This window comes from Amphiprion ocellaris, chromosome 24 (genome assembly GCF_022539595.1).
Source record: "Amphiprion ocellaris isolate individual 3 ecotype Okinawa chromosome 24, ASM2253959v1, whole genome shotgun sequence".
Taxonomy (NCBI): Eukaryota; Metazoa; Chordata; class Actinopteri; family Pomacentridae; genus Amphiprion; species Amphiprion ocellaris.
In genome coordinates, this window is record NC_072789.1 from 12,574,952 (window position 1) to 12,593,325 (window position 18,374).

Here is an 18,374-nt window from a genome sequence, read left to right on the forward strand (position 1 = left end):
ATATACAGGTTTATTAGAGTTTTCCTGCTGTTTTTGAGTTTAATTGGGTGATTGTCATCCGTTTATAATTACATGCAATTGTATGTTCAAGTGAGAATTAATTAGAAATTGAAAAAAATGAATTTAGAAGTGTTAATCAGTGCAGTAGTTGGAGGGATGCTGGTCTTCTATCATGCCACACAACTGATTTAAAACTGCATCAGAACAAGGAAGCTGTGATTGGTGACCAGAATTTAACTTAATATGATGGAAAAATCTGTCACAGTTTGGAAAGGATGTTGAATCGCACTGATTAGGCTGTGATTAATGCTGAGAATTTTACACAGCAAAATCTGTCAACAAAAGTTCTCACAACTGATTAACAGAAATGACATAAGGGACTTGTTAGGAGCGTTTCACTGCGAATTATTACAAATCACTAGTGCACCTCCTCGTGAACACTATTGTAGCTTTGGTCGAGGGAATTTTGGAAATCTGGCTCGAACTATTTGGAGAAATTAAGAGAAATTAAGTAAAAGAATCTGAAAATGTTCCTGCTTGAGGCTTGTTGTTGTGCAAAACTGGCCCGGAGAAGATATTTCTTTTTAGTTAGCATGTTTATGCACTACTGTTCAAAAGTTTGGGGTCACTTCAAAATGTCCTTATTTTTGGAAGAAAAGCAATTTTTTTTTCAAACATTAAATAACTCAGAAATTCAGTCTAGACATTGTTCATGTGGTAAATGACTGGAAACGGCTGATTTTTAATGGAATATCTACATAGAGACATATTGGGAGAATTTGCTTGTGTTATATCTGCTCTCAGATGTACATCACTTTGGATGAAACTGCTAAATTAAATCGTACAAATGAAATCATATCACCTCCTGAACTTTCATCGTGGCTGAAACAAGCAATTTCTATCGACTTTGAAGGGAGTTTTGGAAATCTGGCTTGAAGTTTCAGTAAAAGAATCTAAAAATGTTCTTGCGTGAGCCTTGCTGTGGTGGAAAACTGTCCCCGAGAAGACATTTCCTTTTATTTGTGATATGTAGGATTACAGATGGTGGATAACCAGGGCCTGCTGATTAAATTATACATCATGTTGACTGTCTGAAAGTGGGGAAAAATGTGAATAATGGTCAGAATTTGATGAAAAATCTGTCAGAAAAGTCCTCATACAAACAAATTTAAGAGACATATTGGGAGATTTTAAGAGAACTATTTCACAAATGTCCACTAAACATTTTTTTCTGGTTAAAGAAACGATCTGTGAGAACTTTGGAGAAAGTTTTGTGATCCAGCTTGGACTATTTATTGAAATTAAGCAAAGTTAGGATGAAAACATGAATATATTCTTGCAAGACTGGGAATGAACATTTGTTTTTATTGCAGGTTGGTGGATTCCAGTCAGCCTGAAGGTCCTCAGAATTCTGAGATACTTTCCTTGGATTTCTAGACGTTTGGATATTTAGTTTGACTTCAGATCTTCATCCAGCCTTGATGACAGCATATGTGAAATTAAAGACATGAATGGTTCAATTCTTCTTCTTCTTCTTCCAGCAGTGTGCTTTTTAGAGAGCAGTGATGCCGGGGGGTCCTCAGCGCAGAGCAGGCACGGTGAACGAGCAGGCGAGCGGGAGCGCGCGTATAGGAAGGACGACCGGAGGAAGCAGCGGAGGCAGATCAGTCGCCAGCGGAGCCGAAGACGGCGGATGAACGGAGCAGAGTGCGTGTCGTGCCCGGTCCGTGTGCGTTTTTATTCCCCGTCCTCTCACTCAACGCTGCAGCTGAAACACAAGGCGAGAGGCAGAAGCTGAGAAAGCGGCCACAGGATGATGCTCCAACTCGTCCACCTCCTCGGGGTGCTCGTCTGCGGCAGCCAAGGTAAGAGACGCGCTGCGGGGGGCAAGTGCGCCGAGACCCCCCCCCTGCTTCGGGGCTCGGTGACTTTTGTGGACAAGTTGTGCGTATTTGCCGTGCTGATCTGCGGCAGGCAGAGAGAGAGAGGCTTCTGGGGGAGAGGGGGGGAGGCAGAGAGAGGGGGAGAGAGAGAGAGAGAGAGAGAGGGCTGGCTTGTTTAACTGGACGTTGTTTTGTAGTTGGAGCACGTCTTGCAGGGGCCAGAATGCTTTCTTACTGAAAAGAGGGATTATGATGGGGTCCTTTTCTGCTTTTTAGGGTGGGGAAGCTGTTGAGCTGCACTCCCTGGACTGAAACTGTTCTCGAAATCGTGTCAGTTTCTTTCGGAGCAGCTTATAAGATGCTGATGTTCCAATCTGGGGAGAAAAAAAAACAAACTTAAACTAGCATTACGCACGAAGGCGTTAATTCCAAACCCATATTCTGAGTTTCCACCCTTTTCCAGTCCACTCTGTGTTGCAATTTGGAGATTTTTTTAAAAAAACATGCAAATTAAGGCTTGCCTGTGCGTGATAATGTAAGATTCACGATCAACAAAGTTTGGGGAGATCAGACACGTTAATTGGCTTCGCGGCGCACCTGATGTGAATGTGGCGCTGATTGTGTCTGTCCGCCAAGCCGTGTGTGTCACGTGTGTCACACGGTCAGTGGGGAAAAAGAAGCGTCCACACAGTTGGATTTTTATTCCCTGTTTGTGTGTGTTTCTTGCCTGATCAGTGACGCGCGTCGCCGTGTCACCGCAGACTGCGTAAAAAACACCCAACTCCTCAATGTTCATATCAACTGGAAACGCATTTCTTCAAGCGCAGAAGCAGCGAGCCTCTTTCACACCGCAGTGCATGCATTTTTACGAGACGGCCTGTGCTCCAAAGCATTCAGGACGACTGGTTAGTTTATTATCTCCTTGGATTTTCCACGAAAAGGTGTCAAAACTAAAACCGCAGATCGGAAAAAGGGAGTTTTTTTTTTTTTTGTGGCTTCCTGGCGCACAACGGCAGGTGGGGGTAGAGCGCTGCAAAGTGGTGCCAAGAGTGAAGCCACTGGTCGTTGTTGCATAAAGATATTGCCTTGCTGGGGTCCTTCAGGGTCTCGGAGTTAGAAAGAGGTTCCCCAAGCTAAAAGATCACGTTTTATGGTCCTTCAGTGTGCTGCACATAAACCCAGCTTTAGAGGGGTAAAGATGAATTTCAGCACCTGATTATGGCATTTTAGCACGTGGTAAACTCTAAAGCAGAGGAGGCCTTCAGATTTGAGCCCATGCAGCATGAAAACACACCCTCAATATACAGGTTTATTTATTCTTTAGCATGCTGAGGAAGCTGCCGAGGGCCACAGAGACACAGAGTTTATTATCTCCAGCATTTCCAAGAGGCCGGTAGTCTATTGGCAGCTCATATTTCTACCAGTTTTAATCAATAGAGCAGTTGTTATGATGGAAGAAGATGAAGAGGCTGCGTTCAGAGCAGCGCTGCTTCCGTGAACTTTGGTTTGTTATTGTGTTTTAATCCAACACAGAGAGGCAGGGCTACTGTTGGTGAGCCTTAACTGGAATATTCATGGCTTTGTTACTCTTTCCCCCCCCTTTGTTGCAGTCGTGTTGCATCACCCTCACCGAGCAATTTCCATTCTTATCGTGCTTTTTGTTTGAGGAAAGTCCACGCAAATTGACCTATTAGACAATGAGGAGGATGCTCTGTGTGGAATGCAGTGGGATGAGGAGTTCTGGGTGCCGCTAATCCATCACTGAGACGACTTAGAACCGGCGAGCTTTTACTCGCTTTTGCCAATTCGTGACGACAGCTCTGGTTTGTGGCAGGAGTCGGCCCGGTGCCCCTCTCCAGCTCCACTAACTCTGCACATATCCTCTGTTTTACCCCCTCTGGCTCCTGAAGGAAAACATTTGCTTTTGAAGTCCCAGCTCACCGTCTACGCTGCACTGCCGTCTGCATCCTTGAAGGTTTATGTATTTGGCTTTTACAGATGCTCAGCACAATGAATTATATGCTTGCTCGGGCTCACCCGGGACTCGCCAATGTGATGTTAAGTGGCGTAATTAAGATATTTCGCTGTATCTCAGGGGGGAGAAATGTCAGCGGCTCGGGGTTGAGAAGATTTATGCCCCTGCGCTGAAGTGTCTCTCATAGCACCCTGAGCCTGGGCTGCAGCATGTTTTAGCTTTGCTTACATGCTGTTCTGGTTTATGTACATACGAGGATAAATGCACATTGTGTGAATCATGTGGCAGGGATCTGTAGCTGGAAATGCTCCTGTAGCTTGACAGTGGAAGCTGCTGCACAACACTGGTCACCTATTCCTTCCTGTTCAAGACATGTGAAGCTGTTCAAAAAACAAAATGGCTCTTTTCTTTTTCCTGTAAGGTGAAATTGATTGCATTATTTTGATTAATAGACTGGGAAAGGGAGCACACATATAGAGAGCCAGTGTATATATGAAAATGGAATCGCCCCCTCGAGGCAGCTGCGTATGAGAAATCAATTTAAGGAACGACTAGAGTCAGCAGGGCTCTGGATTGTACAAAGGGCAATCTCGGTGTTATGGATATGCTATTTATTTGCCTGCAAGCTTTTGATTTCTCATGTGTGCCCTTTAGCACTCGATCTGCCAAGTTCAGGCCTCGGCATTGAATTTGTACGTCGTGTATAAGACAGGAGGAGAGGGTATTATTCTAAACACCTGGCTGCAGGAGGAAAACACCACAAAGCATCTGTGCTTGTTGTCAGCTTGCTGGAAAGGAAATGGCAGAAATAAGGCCGAAAGGAAATGAGCAGTCATTTCTTGGATATGGCGTCGCCATATTTCTACCTGGTGATGTTGCGGTCTGTCTCCAAACTCAAAGCCTGAAGAACTTTTAAATTATTAAATAGGAGGCCCCGTGACTTTGCCCAAATGCCTGTTTTCAGCAGTTTTAAGAAACGCGTGTATATTCCTCTTAAATGACCTCATCATCTATACAATGTCTCCATAGAAGTGCAGGACTTTAATTGCAGTGAAAAACGATCCAACAGTGAGTCAAAATGTGACGCGAGCAAAGAAACTATTTGGGGTTGAAAGAGTTAAGAAGCCTTTTATCTCATAATCCTGCAATGGGAAATTTAGAGATCAATCGTTCTGCAAAAGCTTGAAAGAAACGAAGTGCCTTGCTCATGGGTGGTTTTTAGGATTCTACAAACTGTTCTAAGCCCACAGGTAACAGGATTATCAGGGATTGAGAGACCTGTAAGCCGAATATTGTCTGACTGATTGTCTTATAATGACATATTTTTGACTTTTGAGTGACTTAAGCAGCTGCAGAGGCAGCGAGAGGACGCCGCCGCCACAACATCAGGCTCCACCAGGTGAACATTTGGCATATTCTGCAGCACCCAGAGCAAAAACAGCAGCATGTTTAATAACACCCTCTGCCAACCTCAGTCTGTTTTCACTCAAATTACCCGTTATTATCATGGAAGTGACTAATGTTCTCCTGGGGGAGTCTCTCCCAACCACAAGTCAAGACAACGCAGTCGGGGTCCTGGTGCAAGAGGAGTTTGGCATTGCTCATGAAATTCTATATTCTGAATCCCTGAAAGGGAAAACTGGGCAGGATGGAGTGAGCAACGGGACGATTTATATAGCGGGAGGACGGGAAGAAGAGATTATGTTTAAAAATTCATTCAATTCAAGGGAATCTGATTGCATCTAGTTAAATTGCATTGCCAGAGATTAAATCAAACTCTATGGAGTCGCACTGTGCCAAAATTAATAAAATGTAATTGAATCCTGTCGAGATGGAATCAAATTAGGCTAGACTGATGTGATTGGAGGAGGCAGCTGCTGCAATGTTGCCGTGCGCTCCTGCCGGTTCGTCCACTGTTTTACATCAGTTTGCTGCTAGCCAAGCAGGGGAACCTTTGGCTCCCTGTTATGTGTGTCCCGCCAGTCTAAATGCCAGTCTAACTAGCAGGCTAATAGGCAGCGCCAGGATGCCAGGGTGACAACAGCATCAGTGGGCTCGCTGGCTGACTGACGGATGGATGGATGGATGGAGGAGAGCGGCTGCATGCTCTCTCCTGCCTGCCTTTCCCGTTGCTCGCTGTATTTCTGCAGCTCAGGCGTTCACTGGCGCTCGCAGACTTCACAGGCCGATACTCCAAAGCGCATCCTCTCGCGGGAGGCAGCACTGTTGGTCGGAGGCTCACTTTTGGGTTTGGGCACCGGCAGGCATGATTAAATGAAGAACAGAGGGATCAGACAAATGGCGGCAGAGCTTCAGAACCACTTAAGTTTGTGCTGTTGCATTTTGAGTGACCCACTTAGGCCGAATTAATAACCGCACCGGGGCCTTGGGGTTTGTTTCAAAGGAGGCTGATGTAAATCTTATGCGAGATATAAATTGTAGAGGAAGTTTTTAATGACGTAATGTGTACATAAACACAACTAAATGGTAGCAGACTGTCTTCTTGTGTTGTATTTTCAGTTGGTCTGGTTGGCTGGATAGGCTTGGAGTCATAGTGATGGGATTAGGATTCAAATTTCCTCTAGTTGTAATGAGCCACATGATAATTCAAATTTTTAAGGGTTGATAACATCCTTCGGAGTTAATATACAGTCATGAACAGCAGTTTACATATCCTTGAAAATACCGTTTATACCATGGCGGTCTTGAGTTTCCAGTCACCCCGGCTCATCTGCTCCCATTATTTTTATCAGGGGTGTCAAACATGCAGCCCGTGAGCCAAAACCGGCCCGCCAGATGGTCCATTTCGGCCCGCGGGACGACTTTGCAAAGGGTAAAAATTACAGAGAAGACACTAAGCGCAGATTTGTAAAACTGTAAATTTAAAATAATTTCTAGACCTTGACAAGTTGTTTTGATAATCAAGTAAAAATACTAGATTGTTGAGCTCCGGATACTTGAGACTGAATGTTTTGTTCCTTTGTAGACACTCTGTGATCTGTAAGCTGCAATGTGTAAATAATAAACTGAGGCATAATACTGTTGAAATTGAACTTATTTTTCTTAAGAAATTTTAGGTTCTTCATATAGTTTTGTAAAAAGATAGTTCTTTAAATGTGAACATTTTCAGAATGTGCTTTTTTGAACTAATACAAAGAGAAAAAGTTGGAGTTGAGGTGATTTATAGGTGATTATGCTGTGATTTAACTGGTGCGGCCCACATCGGGGCTTGAATCTCTGACCTTCTGATCAGTAGTCCAGACACTTAACCGTTGCACCACCACTGCCCCTTTTTTACCCAAAAGATTTCGTCACATTTCCGGAAGAGCTATGAGAAAAAATAAAATGCATGATTGTTTTTCCGTCATAGGAAACTGAGAGTTTTACAAGTCATTTGAAACTCAAGACTGCCATGTTATACATAGTCTTTACATGTATATGGAAACTTTTGTTTCCACCTGTTTATATGCATGTGTTGCCGGTAGGAGGCTGAAGCGGTTCTAATGTGTTACCAGATGTGTTACTACCTGTGATCTGTATGTGTGAACTGTAAATTTGCGTACATTAGGGCCAAGTTTAAGCTCAGAGTTTGATTAACACGACAATGTCAATCTACGAAAAAACAAACAAACAAAACAAACAAAATAAAACACCCCAGAAGATGGGCTGAAAGACTGGAGCTGTTAAATACAGTATCCTGTTTCACTGCGAAATGAAAAATGAGTTAATTGGGTGGTTTTAGGGGTGGCAAGAGCTCTTGGAAATTCCTGTTTGCTTGCTTTATCATCTTGACATAATTTCCCAATTCGCTCACTTATTTAAATTTATTCATTCTCAGGTGAAAGCGGCAGATATTGCTCAGCCGGTCTTTTCTTTATTTACTATCCTGTTCAGTTCTTAACTAACTTTAAAATGCCAGCAGTATGTATTCCCGGTGCGCATTTCATTCCCCGTGGCATAGACGCAGTGCAATATATGAAATGCATCTTTTGACATACTTTAGTGTAATATATTTACGTGAGCTTCTTCGAAAGAGTGGGAGGCATTGTGTATGCGACTAGTAGGGCATCAAGGTCTTATTTTCTCTCTTCTTATTTGGTTTTAATCTATTTAGAGGCGCAGCGAAGATGTTTTTCAAATACTCTCTCAAGTGTAAGTGGGAAACCCCCACATATTATTCACACATAAATATGCAGCATAAACTTACCAGACGGAACAAAAATCCCATTTGTATAGCATTTGGATTGTTGATTAATCTGTAACTTGTTTTCGCGGTTCGTCATTTGGTTTATAAATTGTCAGAAAAAGAGAGAAAAATGGCGATTGGTGTCTTTTCAGTTTGTCTTACAGGAGGAAAGAAACCAGAAACCAGACAATATTCGTATTTGGGAAGGTGGAACCACAGGATCTAGGCTTGAATTTCTTTTAAAAAAATTCAAACTAGTTAATTGAATAATCTATTAGTTGTTGCATCTCTACATAGCAGCTTGTTTTTCTTTGGTCCTAACTATTACATGAGCTTGTTAGATGCACAGTTTGTTTCTTTTGCATTCATTTTCAGCCTTTACCAGTGTTTCTGTAGTGCTGCCAGTGATTTTCTGAAGTGTGTTTTTTAAGCCTCTTTTGAATCCTGGTAATACACGGAGAAATTAAAGATGAAACTTGAGACTAGGAACTATAACATGACTCTGTTAAGGCATTTTGCTGGCATGTTTTAAGTCCACTTGTTTCTTAGAGGATAGAGACACTGAAAATTAGTATCAAGTTGTTCTGAGGGATCACCTTTAACCTGTATTGAAACATTTCCATCCTGAAATACCGTTGTCCTTTCCAGGATTCCAATGCATCCATCTATAGGGCCTGAGGTGTCATATGATGGAATGAAAATCACATGCTGAGGCCTTTACAGTCGGCCTTTCTGGAAAGTTGTGTTAACCCTAACTCAGCCACCAAAAACATCAAATGAAGGAATATCTTTTGGAAGAATGGCGTTCCATCCCTCCAGTCGAGTTGCAGAAATATGGAGCATCAAAACAAACGTGCACTGAAACTGTTGTGATTGTATCTGGTGGCACAGTAGCTTTCTAAGACACTTTAATGTAATGCCTTTGAAGTAACTCTTTTCTTTGTGATTTATAGTAGGTAAACTGTGCAGAAAACTTGCAATGAGTTGTCTGAAAGTGAAGGAACTTTCCAGAAACTGGACAGATAAATTTGGATGGATGGTGAGCCGGTACAGATGCACAAAGAAATAATAAAACCTCTTCATGAGTCATCATTAAAAGGAATTTTTCATGTCACCAGTGAGTTCCAACACAATGACAGATGAAATTTGGACTCAGACGGATGACAGGGCGGGCGGCTGGATGACGGATTAACGGACAGCTGGCTGTGCTAATGTTGAGACACAGATAGAACTATAATGAAGAGGAGCCATCTATCGACAGCCAGGGAACAATATTTTCAATCTCTTCCTGCTGCATGGAGCTCGATGGAGCATTAGTTAGTGTTCGCCTGCTGCACCTCTATATGGTCCATCACTGTGATTGAGAAAGGGACTAATGCTGGTTGTGGCTGTGCTGGCTAGCAGACGCTAATGAGAGATTGTGGAGGATTTGGACACACTGATCAGCGTTTGAAAGCTGGAAAGGCAGCTCTGTTTGCTGGGAGACTTGTCAGCGTGGGGTCAGGCAAAGTTTTTGAGAGCCCTGAACATTTTTAATGAAAGAAATGAAAAGAGTTTTGTGTAAACACATGTTTGTATTTCTCAGAGTAATGCCTTGGAGGGTTTTCCTCAAGCTCTTTTCATCGGTGTTCGCCCAAAAGTTTTCATTGGAAGTTCATTGTTCATCCTTGAGACCACAACATGCTATGTAATATACCAGAAAAAGATTTAAAATGTCCTAGTACATAGTCTGTCGAATGGGTTATTACATCTCAAATCATCAACAATTTTACGACAATTTCTGCTGAACCATCTTGGATTTCTCTGGACTCTATAGTGCTTGATATATAAAATACTTTCCAAGATTGTTTTTTTTTTTTTTTTGTTAAAATTGTCCATTTACCTACAGTCAGCATTATTTTAATGCATTGAAATTTGAGGCTGTTTGAACCACATCTCAGGAACTATTGAAATAACAGCCTTCAAAATGGTTCTCTGAAAATGAAAACCATGTTATTATTAAAAGAAAGATCTATATTGCGCTTGAAACTCTGTTCTCTGTATTTTTGCTTTTACGGTACATCGACCCAGTACCAAAAATACCAAGATTGGTCGCATTTTGCAAACTATTATGGTTTTTCTGGCCACTTTGACCCATAATTCTGTGTAATAAACCATGGTACTTTGCCTTTCTTAGTGACCAAGAAGGTGATTTATCTTTGTATTGTATTTTCTACAGTACAAAGAAGTAAGCATGTCTGACTGTCTGTGGTTGACGACAGTGTGTGCATTTAATTTATATATATTTATATATATATATATATATATATATATATATATATATATATATATATATATATATATATATATATATATATATAGATATAGATATATATATATATAGATATAGATAAGATATGCTTGAGACCTGTATGGCCTATTTATTCTTAGAAGAGTGCCAATATCCTTCCCAGTGCCAGCATGTCTTTATGTTAAACAGTTTCATTGTCATCCCAAGATTCCTTCTGTACAGCTTGTGCAGGTGTCCTCATAAATCTATTTGCTTCAGCTTTGCCTCATGGAACCTGGAATCTTGACCATGATACACCTCCATAGGATTCATCGATCTTTCCATTTATTGTCCATATAAGCAGAAGTGCAGTACATTGTGGTTACAGCAAACTTTTACCACAGTTAATCTAAAATTAATACAAGTTCAGAAGAGACATCTTTTGGTGGGCTGTTTTCATAATATAATCAAAGGTTTCTGAACAAATCACCTTGTTGGTTTGGTTTGAAATCATCTTTTGATGTATTTGCTAGTTGTTGACTTACCCATATTGCACAAATTCAATGAAAAACTTGAGATGCTGAAACCACACAATAAAAACCTCAACGTCTTGTATTGCCGCATTTCCTGTACCATGTTTGTTGCAGGTGTGGCCACTAAAAAGATTCAGCCCTGGGCATCGGATTTTTGTCATCGAATTGTAGATTTTCACATTTTCATTCCCCCCCTATGTGAGTTTTAAAAAGTTTCCTAAAGCCTTGTTAAGTTCTCTTCATATTGCTTTTCATACATCCTCAGAGAGTTGGTTGACTGTATGCTTTGATAGCAGACAATAACGGAGGTAAGCTGTATTGAGTTGAGAGAGAAAGGGAGGGAAGACAAATGTTTCTGGCTCAGACGCTGTGATTACATGGCCAGCATCTTATACCTCAAGGGCACTGGAAAGACTTGTTTAAAGTTTGGTTAATAAGATAACAGAAATCAATATTAAACCAAGTCTGAAGTGAAGATGGGGGGAAATCATGTGAATGCTGTGGACCAGGCTCTCTGCTGGCTGACATCATCCGCTGTGATCTGTTTTCTCTGCTGGCCGGCGATTCGAGTTTTTCCTTTGGGCTTACAGTATTAAATTATCTTCTGCTCTATTGTGTTGTAATGTATCTATCATTATTTCCTTGTATCCACTCATCCATCCATCCATTCAGACAGAGGGCCTCTTTGCTTGTCATTCCTGCTGGTTAATTAAGCCAAATTGTGATTGATGGACCCCCAAGTGAATAGCGTGTGGTCTTGGTGCTGACCCGCCCAAGGAGATCAGCCCAGCTGCCAATCACAGCTCACGAAACCTACTGGTGTAGTAAGCTGCTGCTGGTTTAGATCCAGTACTGTTGAGGTCATCTTCTGGTGTAACTCCAGACGTACACTGGTCCCCCCCCCCAGTATGAGGATGACTTTAGGTTGTGCCCTTGAGGGATCGGTTCTGCTTGGAAATGATGCAGAGACCATCTTGAAAAGGGATCACTCCTCTCAGATTTCTCACCCGGCGGTCAATATCCCTGTTGATCGGAGGCAGTGCTTGATGAGGAATATATGAGGGAGAGTGAGCGATAGTCGGGAGGCAGGAGGAGGCGGAGGGACACTTGAGATGTGGTCGCAGTGCAGCCAAATCGCTCACAGTGAGGCAAAACACTCCCTGCTCTCCTGATTGCCAGACAATCTTCAAACGGAATCTCCTAATGCAATGTGGGCCAGCTTGTTTTTTGTTTCCATCTCCTCTCGCTTGACTCCTCTTTCTTCCACTTTCTTTTCCCCTTTCATTCCTTCCTCCTTTCATGTGTTCGCTCTGTTTTTTCCGTGGTCCTCCCACACTAGTCTCATCACCAGCGTCTGTGGGGGGAAGATATCCTGTTCTCCCCCTACGTGGGAAGCTTTTCAAGCAGCATCCATGCTTAATGTTATTTGCTTGGAAAGCTAATGATGTTTGTCGTTCTGCTGCTCGATACAGTTATTAACACCTATGGATTTGACGTTGCTTTTACTTTCTTCTGAACAACAGCCGTCAGGAATTTTTAAGTGTAGCTTGTTCTGTCAACCGTGTTATTATCTCTCAAAGTTATAATGATTGTCTTGCAAGCGCTCATAAGGCTCACGAGGCGACTGTAGGCGTGTTTTTAATTACTCTGTGCATCTGCACAGCATCTCATCGTTCCTCGTTGGACGACTCCCAACTCTGGGATTGTTGTCTTCCCGCCCACCAGTCGAAGAGTTCCCAAGGACACGCACTTCCATGGGAATACACAAAGGGTTTCTCAGTAATTAAAGAAACCTGTCTTATCTTTACTTAGATCGGACGCTGTGTTTACTGACACTCCGGGTGAAATCAGCTTCCTCACGTGTCCGTCCCAGTCCTTCTTTGCCTTTGAAATCAGCAGGCCCCACATGACCGTCTCTGCGGAGGATATTTTTGGGTGGATTCCGCTGTCCTACCTACTAAACCTCATCTTTCTTGTCCTGCTTTTTTTTTTTTTCTTCAGCAGAAAGTCACAGACAGTCTGAACATTGTGATACTTACTTGAAGAGTTTGTGCAACCTACAGGCTACCACATTCGTGTTGTTTTTACGTATTTATAGGTTGAACAAGAAACAGAGAGAAGCAGTCGAAGAAGATCTACAGGAAGGTTGCAAGTGTTGGCCGAACGCTTTCATGTGGATTCGCCTCAGGCTTCGAGTCTTAAGGGAGCCTTGTGATCTTGTGCAGGCCTTCAAAGGCAGGGAATGATTGTAATGAACATCATAGTGACCAAAACACAATCACAGTGTCTCGGGGAACAAAGATTGCAGATTAGTGACTCAATCCATGCAGTTCAAAGCAGCTTTCTAAACTTTGGTGTCTTTACTTTTGTGTTCACTGTTGAGGTGATCTGGTTTAAAGTTGTGTTCATTCAATTTTGCAACCGCTCCCAGCTGGTTCCTTCTTGGAAAAGTCTACCACTGCTATCTTGTTATCCTGAAATTCCTGTTATTGTGGTCAGACTTCAACAGGACTTTGAAACAGAACCAGATTAGATTTCTAAGAGCATGCCATGTTGTAGGAACAGAGTGAATTCCAGCTAGCTAAAGCCTGTATATTGCTCCGAGAACCAAGATTACTTTTATTTCACGCTGCTTTTCATCCGTCCTGTAAAGTCTGGAGTAGGCAACCAGAGAAATGATAGATCGTCTCGGCACTTGAGGCGGCGGAGTCGGAGAAACATTGCAGTGCAGCTCCTCAGTCAATAAGCAACAAGGAGCTTTGCTGGAAGCTGCGAAAGGGAATGCAGCAGCAGCGGTGGCAGCTCTCTCCCCAAGGAGGCGGCCTGAGCTACAAATTAATAGAGCGCTCCCACATGATCGGGGAGTTTCATTTGGAACCGTCACGCTACATAAAGCCCCACAGAAATGAGGAGTTCACCGAGGTCCCCCACCACTTCCCCCAGGAGTCCCCGAATAACCTGTGTGATTGTAACACTGCTTCCACCGTTGCACCTCCCTTCTTCAAACTCAAAGCCCATCCCGGTCCAATTACCACAATCTGTTGTCTCCTTTTCAGAGTGCAGTATTCCTGAGATACAGAAAGCCCCCCGTTATGTAATATATGCTGAAAGTTCCTCAAAAGAATCCAACAAAGCTGCAACGATAGTGATTAAAAATTAAGAACGTGGTGTTTAATTTTCTCTCACTGTCCTCATTTATCGGCCTATAAATTTCATCTCACCACTTCTGGCTTTTTTTCCCCCCTCCCCTCTTTCACTCATTTGACAATGGCGTGAAATTCTTAGTGACAAACGTGGAGAGTGCTGCGCCCCTGAGGCCTGCTTCACTCTTATCATTATCTTTGCAATGCCCGAGATTAGACACAGCGAGCGACTCTGTGACAACAGCGAGCCTCGGAGCGAGGATTAACACAATGACTAATCACTCAACTCGCTGGACACAAAACATGCAGCACTGACTCATATTTTGTCACAAAGTCTACTTAATTAAAAACTGGCATCGAATATTTGCTTGTGGCACAACATAGTATGCGAATATATATATGTAGAGAGAATCACCCCGTCATCTTTTGTCTCCTTGAAACAATTTACACAATGGTGGTTTTAAGAAATTACTATAGCGCGTTTCTTTCTTTTTTTTTTTTTTTAATGTTGGATGTGTTTTCGGGTCTTGAGAAGCAAAGATGTGTAATCATTCTGAAAATCTAATCCAGGACTGGAAGCCTAATTACACAGTTCAAATCAGTGAGTCTACTGTACATGTGTAAACACTGGATAATGATGTTTTGCTAATTGAAGTCTTCATTAATAAATCAAATATTATATACTTGTGATGTTCTGCTATGCTAAATGATGCAGCATAACCACTTTATTATTTTATAGCACTTATCTCGACTATTGAAACCACTGAACGCCAACCTCCTGTCACATTTTTCCTCAGTGTGGTTCATTTTTCACTGCAGTATAAAGTCCTGCACCTCTACGGAAACAGAACAACCATGCAGAAGTTGAGAGAAATGTCTTCTGTGTAGATTAGCAAAGTTATAACACTGTGAATCCTTAAAAAAAAGAATGTGAAAGTTGTTTATTTTTGATGATTTTTAATAATCTAAATATGATCAAGGTGAAGCATTTTATGCTTTGATTTCTTCATAGAACGGCATGTCACGTTAATAGTAAAAGGACCATCAAAAAGTTGAAACTAACGCTGGATTGTCTGTCTGTTTGTCTGTCTCTTAGCAACATCACATCAATAATGAGCTAATTCACTGTAATTAATTTATAACCCCCTGAGGGTTTAATCACTAATATGTGTTTTAGCTCATGTTCAATCCACTCCAAACCATCAGACACATTTGTGCTTTGGGATGACAAATCTAAGTCCACCGACTTCAGCGTTTTTCCTGTTGGTTCCTGAAATATTGAGTCGTCCTGTGAAACTTGTTTTCTCTGCTCTGGATGAATTGCAGAAACATTTTCTTGTCGCGTCAGCAGCTCAATATTTTGTTTTATGGCCGAGTACCTGCAAAACTAACTCCCATCAGCGCCGGCTTTACTTTGTGTTCAGCGTTAATCAGCAAATGCTAGCATGCCGGCACGTTAAACTGTAATTGTGAACATGGTAAACATACCTGCTGCTAATGTGTGACATTAGCATTCAGCTGAAAGCTCGGCTGAGTCTAAGCACAGAGCCGCGAGCACAGCTGTGGGCTCTTTGTCTTGTTGAATGAGAATAAAGTTTCCATCCATCACTCATTCCTCCACCAGAATACATTCTCTGCTTAAAGTTGCAGAGAATAATAGTGACAGTAAAAAAAAAAAAAAAGCAAAACAATAAAAACACATTTTTCTTTGACTCTAGTGGAGAAGTTGCCACTTTTCTATTGAATTCTTCCACTGTGGTTGTGTGGAGTGATGGAGGAGAGTAAATCAGCACTGCTTTGATTTGGAGCGCTTGATACCACAAACTGAAATTTACTGTTGATGTTGTAGTTTGCAGAAAATTATGTTTTTTCCAATCTGCTGGGGAAATCTCACTGTCTCTCCATTTGGCCAATTATCTGTGGGAATATAAAGACACAACAGCAAAACAAAACAGCCCTTGAATAGGAATCGTCCTTTCATTGCCAAAAGTATTTTTTAAATATTGATAAAGCTGCCTTAATGTGGATTATTTCACCACTTTTGGGGCTTTAATTAAATATTAACAATAATGACAAAACGGCAGGGGATCTAAAGCAAGCAACAGGAATTATGTTTTATGTAAGAACAGTGTTTTGGGGTTTTATTGATGCAAAAATGAAACAAAAGTTTGAGTCACAGAATTATCAGGGAGGCATCTGATCATCTCAGATTCACTCGGCAGCACGACAGCAAGCGAAAAAACGAAGAGTTAGTGATAAAGAGCTATTTTTAGAGAGGAGACCAGCAAAAGATACGAGCCGATTTACCCCCATTTGACCCCTTTAAGGACCAATCAGCTCTGGGACCTTGGTCTGCACTGATGTTCAGTAATGTAAAGGTTTTATAGATTCAGTGTTAAACCTCCAAAACTGCTCATAGACTCACTTTGGTTGCTCTGATAATATCAAACATATCTGATATTTACAAGTTAACCCTCTGTGGACTCTTTTTTTAATCATAATATAAAGTCCTGCACCTCTATAAAAATGGCACATCCATGGCGAGAGAACTCAAAAATGTCTCTTGTGCAGTCTAATGCCGTGAATCTCCCAAAAAAGGAAAAACAAAGATACATTTCTTGATTATATTTTTACAGAAATGGGAAAAAAACTCAGCATATACAACATTTCTCCAACTGTTCCAGGTGTTAATAGTGGAAACACTGGTGAGTCTGCAAACTACAGCTATTTTATTAATTTGAATTTGTCTTCATGTTTGTCTCTTCCCTGTCTCGTGTTTACACAGCCTGCAGTTCAGCCTAGCCGACCCAGAATATTTGTTACATGAGCTCAGTGTTATTTTTTAATTTTTTTAATTGTCGAGAGCAAAGAGCTTATTTTTCTGTAAATGCAAATAAAATGAGATTTCCAGGACGGAGTGATTTTTGATGAACTACCACAATCTTTAAGCTTAGACTGTGGGAGTTTCAATAGAACAGCATCTAACGCATGGTTAGTTCAAGGTCTTTTTTTTTTTCTTTTTTTTTTTTTTAAAACAGTTTCTGGCTCTGATAAATAGTGTAATTTTGTTGATTTCAAAAGAAAACTTGCCTTTCAAAGGGGTAAAATTGGGACAGTTTCGATTTTCAGAGCGGCAGACTCAGCCAAGTAATGGTAAAACTTTCTAGTTTAGCTTTCTGCTTTTATTTTCTACTCACGTTAATGAAGTATTAGCATTTGAGCACACTGTTTCACCACAGTCTCCATTTCGTTCCCATCTGTTTTCCTCCAAGATTACGTCACCTTTGGCACAATATTCTTAATGACATCCCGAAGCACCATTATTTTCTTGATTATCTTGTAGTGTGTGAAGCTGATCCTGATTCAATCTGATTTTTAAAATCTGTCATCTGATCCTGGGATAAACAGCCTCCAGAGCTTCCAAGATGGAAGTCTGGAACAGCCAAACCTTGAAGAATTGCTGCCATTTCAAATGCTCCGTTTGGTTCCTGCATTTTCCATGCAGCCCAGTGAAAAACTACTCATGGCATTTGGAAGCTTCCTCACTTCACTTATAGCGCCTGAAAGTTTTGCACAACACTATATGAGCAATTTATTTCTGGCTCCGTGACATATAAAAGCATCGCAGTGTTGCCACTTTGAAGTTTGCTGTGTTGTTTGCTGGCGATACAGTACAGTGGAACAAATTTCAGCACACTGCAGACTGACCCTGCTGATCTATTGTCTTGAGTGTAGCAAGCAATTGTGCTTTTCTCTTCCTCCTTCGCTTTGGTCCTCCTACTTGTGTTAGCTTTGTGAATACTGATCACTGCTCTGGGCTCCTTCCAGCCCGAGCTGTGGTCCAAAACACTAAAAGAATAATGTTTTTGAAACATTTATTGCTCGACTTGGAGAAAAAGTGGATGCAGAGCTTTGCATTTTTGATGAAAATTAAAGGTGTTGACTGGAAACATGGGGCTGCACGGTGGCTTGGTGTTTTCACCTTGCAGCTAGAAGATCTCTGGTTCGAATCCGTGCCTTCCTGGGATCTTTCTGCATGGAGTTTGCATGTTCTACCAGTGTATGGGTGGGTTTTCTCCCACAGTCCAAAAACATGCTGAGGTTAATTGGTAACTCTAATTTGTCTCTATATGTAGTCTTGTGATAGACTGGTGACCCATCCAGGGAGTCCCCTTCCTTCGCCTTAAGTCAACTGGGGTAAACTCCAACCCCCTCGCAACCCTAATGAGGATTAAGTGGTGTATAGATCATGGATGGACTGGAAACATGGTTGGGTTTGCAGTGCAAGGACGTATCAGTGTGACAACAAACCACATATTGGGGATTTTTCCAGTCCTCCCGAGTGTGACTGCTCCCTTTTTTCTGTAGGCGTGTGACACCTTTTC

At 41.7% G+C, this 18,374-nt stretch overlaps 1 protein-coding gene across 4 annotated transcripts in view; it reads left to right on the plus strand.

The window, feature by feature from the left end:
- The first annotated feature begins 1,616 nt into the window (after positions 1-1,616).
- The window catches only part of LOC111565647 (neural cell adhesion molecule 2), a 329,641-nt gene continuing 312,883 nt past the window's right edge, over positions 1,617-18,374 (plus strand). For 2 of the 4 annotated variants that reach the window (XM_055008078.1, XM_055008079.1), the window contains exon 1: positions 1,620-1,865. In XM_055008078.1, coding sequence (XP_054864053.1) covers positions 1,814-1,865 — 52 coding nt within the window. In that variant the 5' untranslated portion in view covers positions 1,620-1,813. Of the gene's footprint in view, positions 1,866-18,374 lie in introns of all 4 variants that reach the window. The other 2 variants (XM_055008080.1, XM_055008081.1) reach the window with 2 other exon arrangements.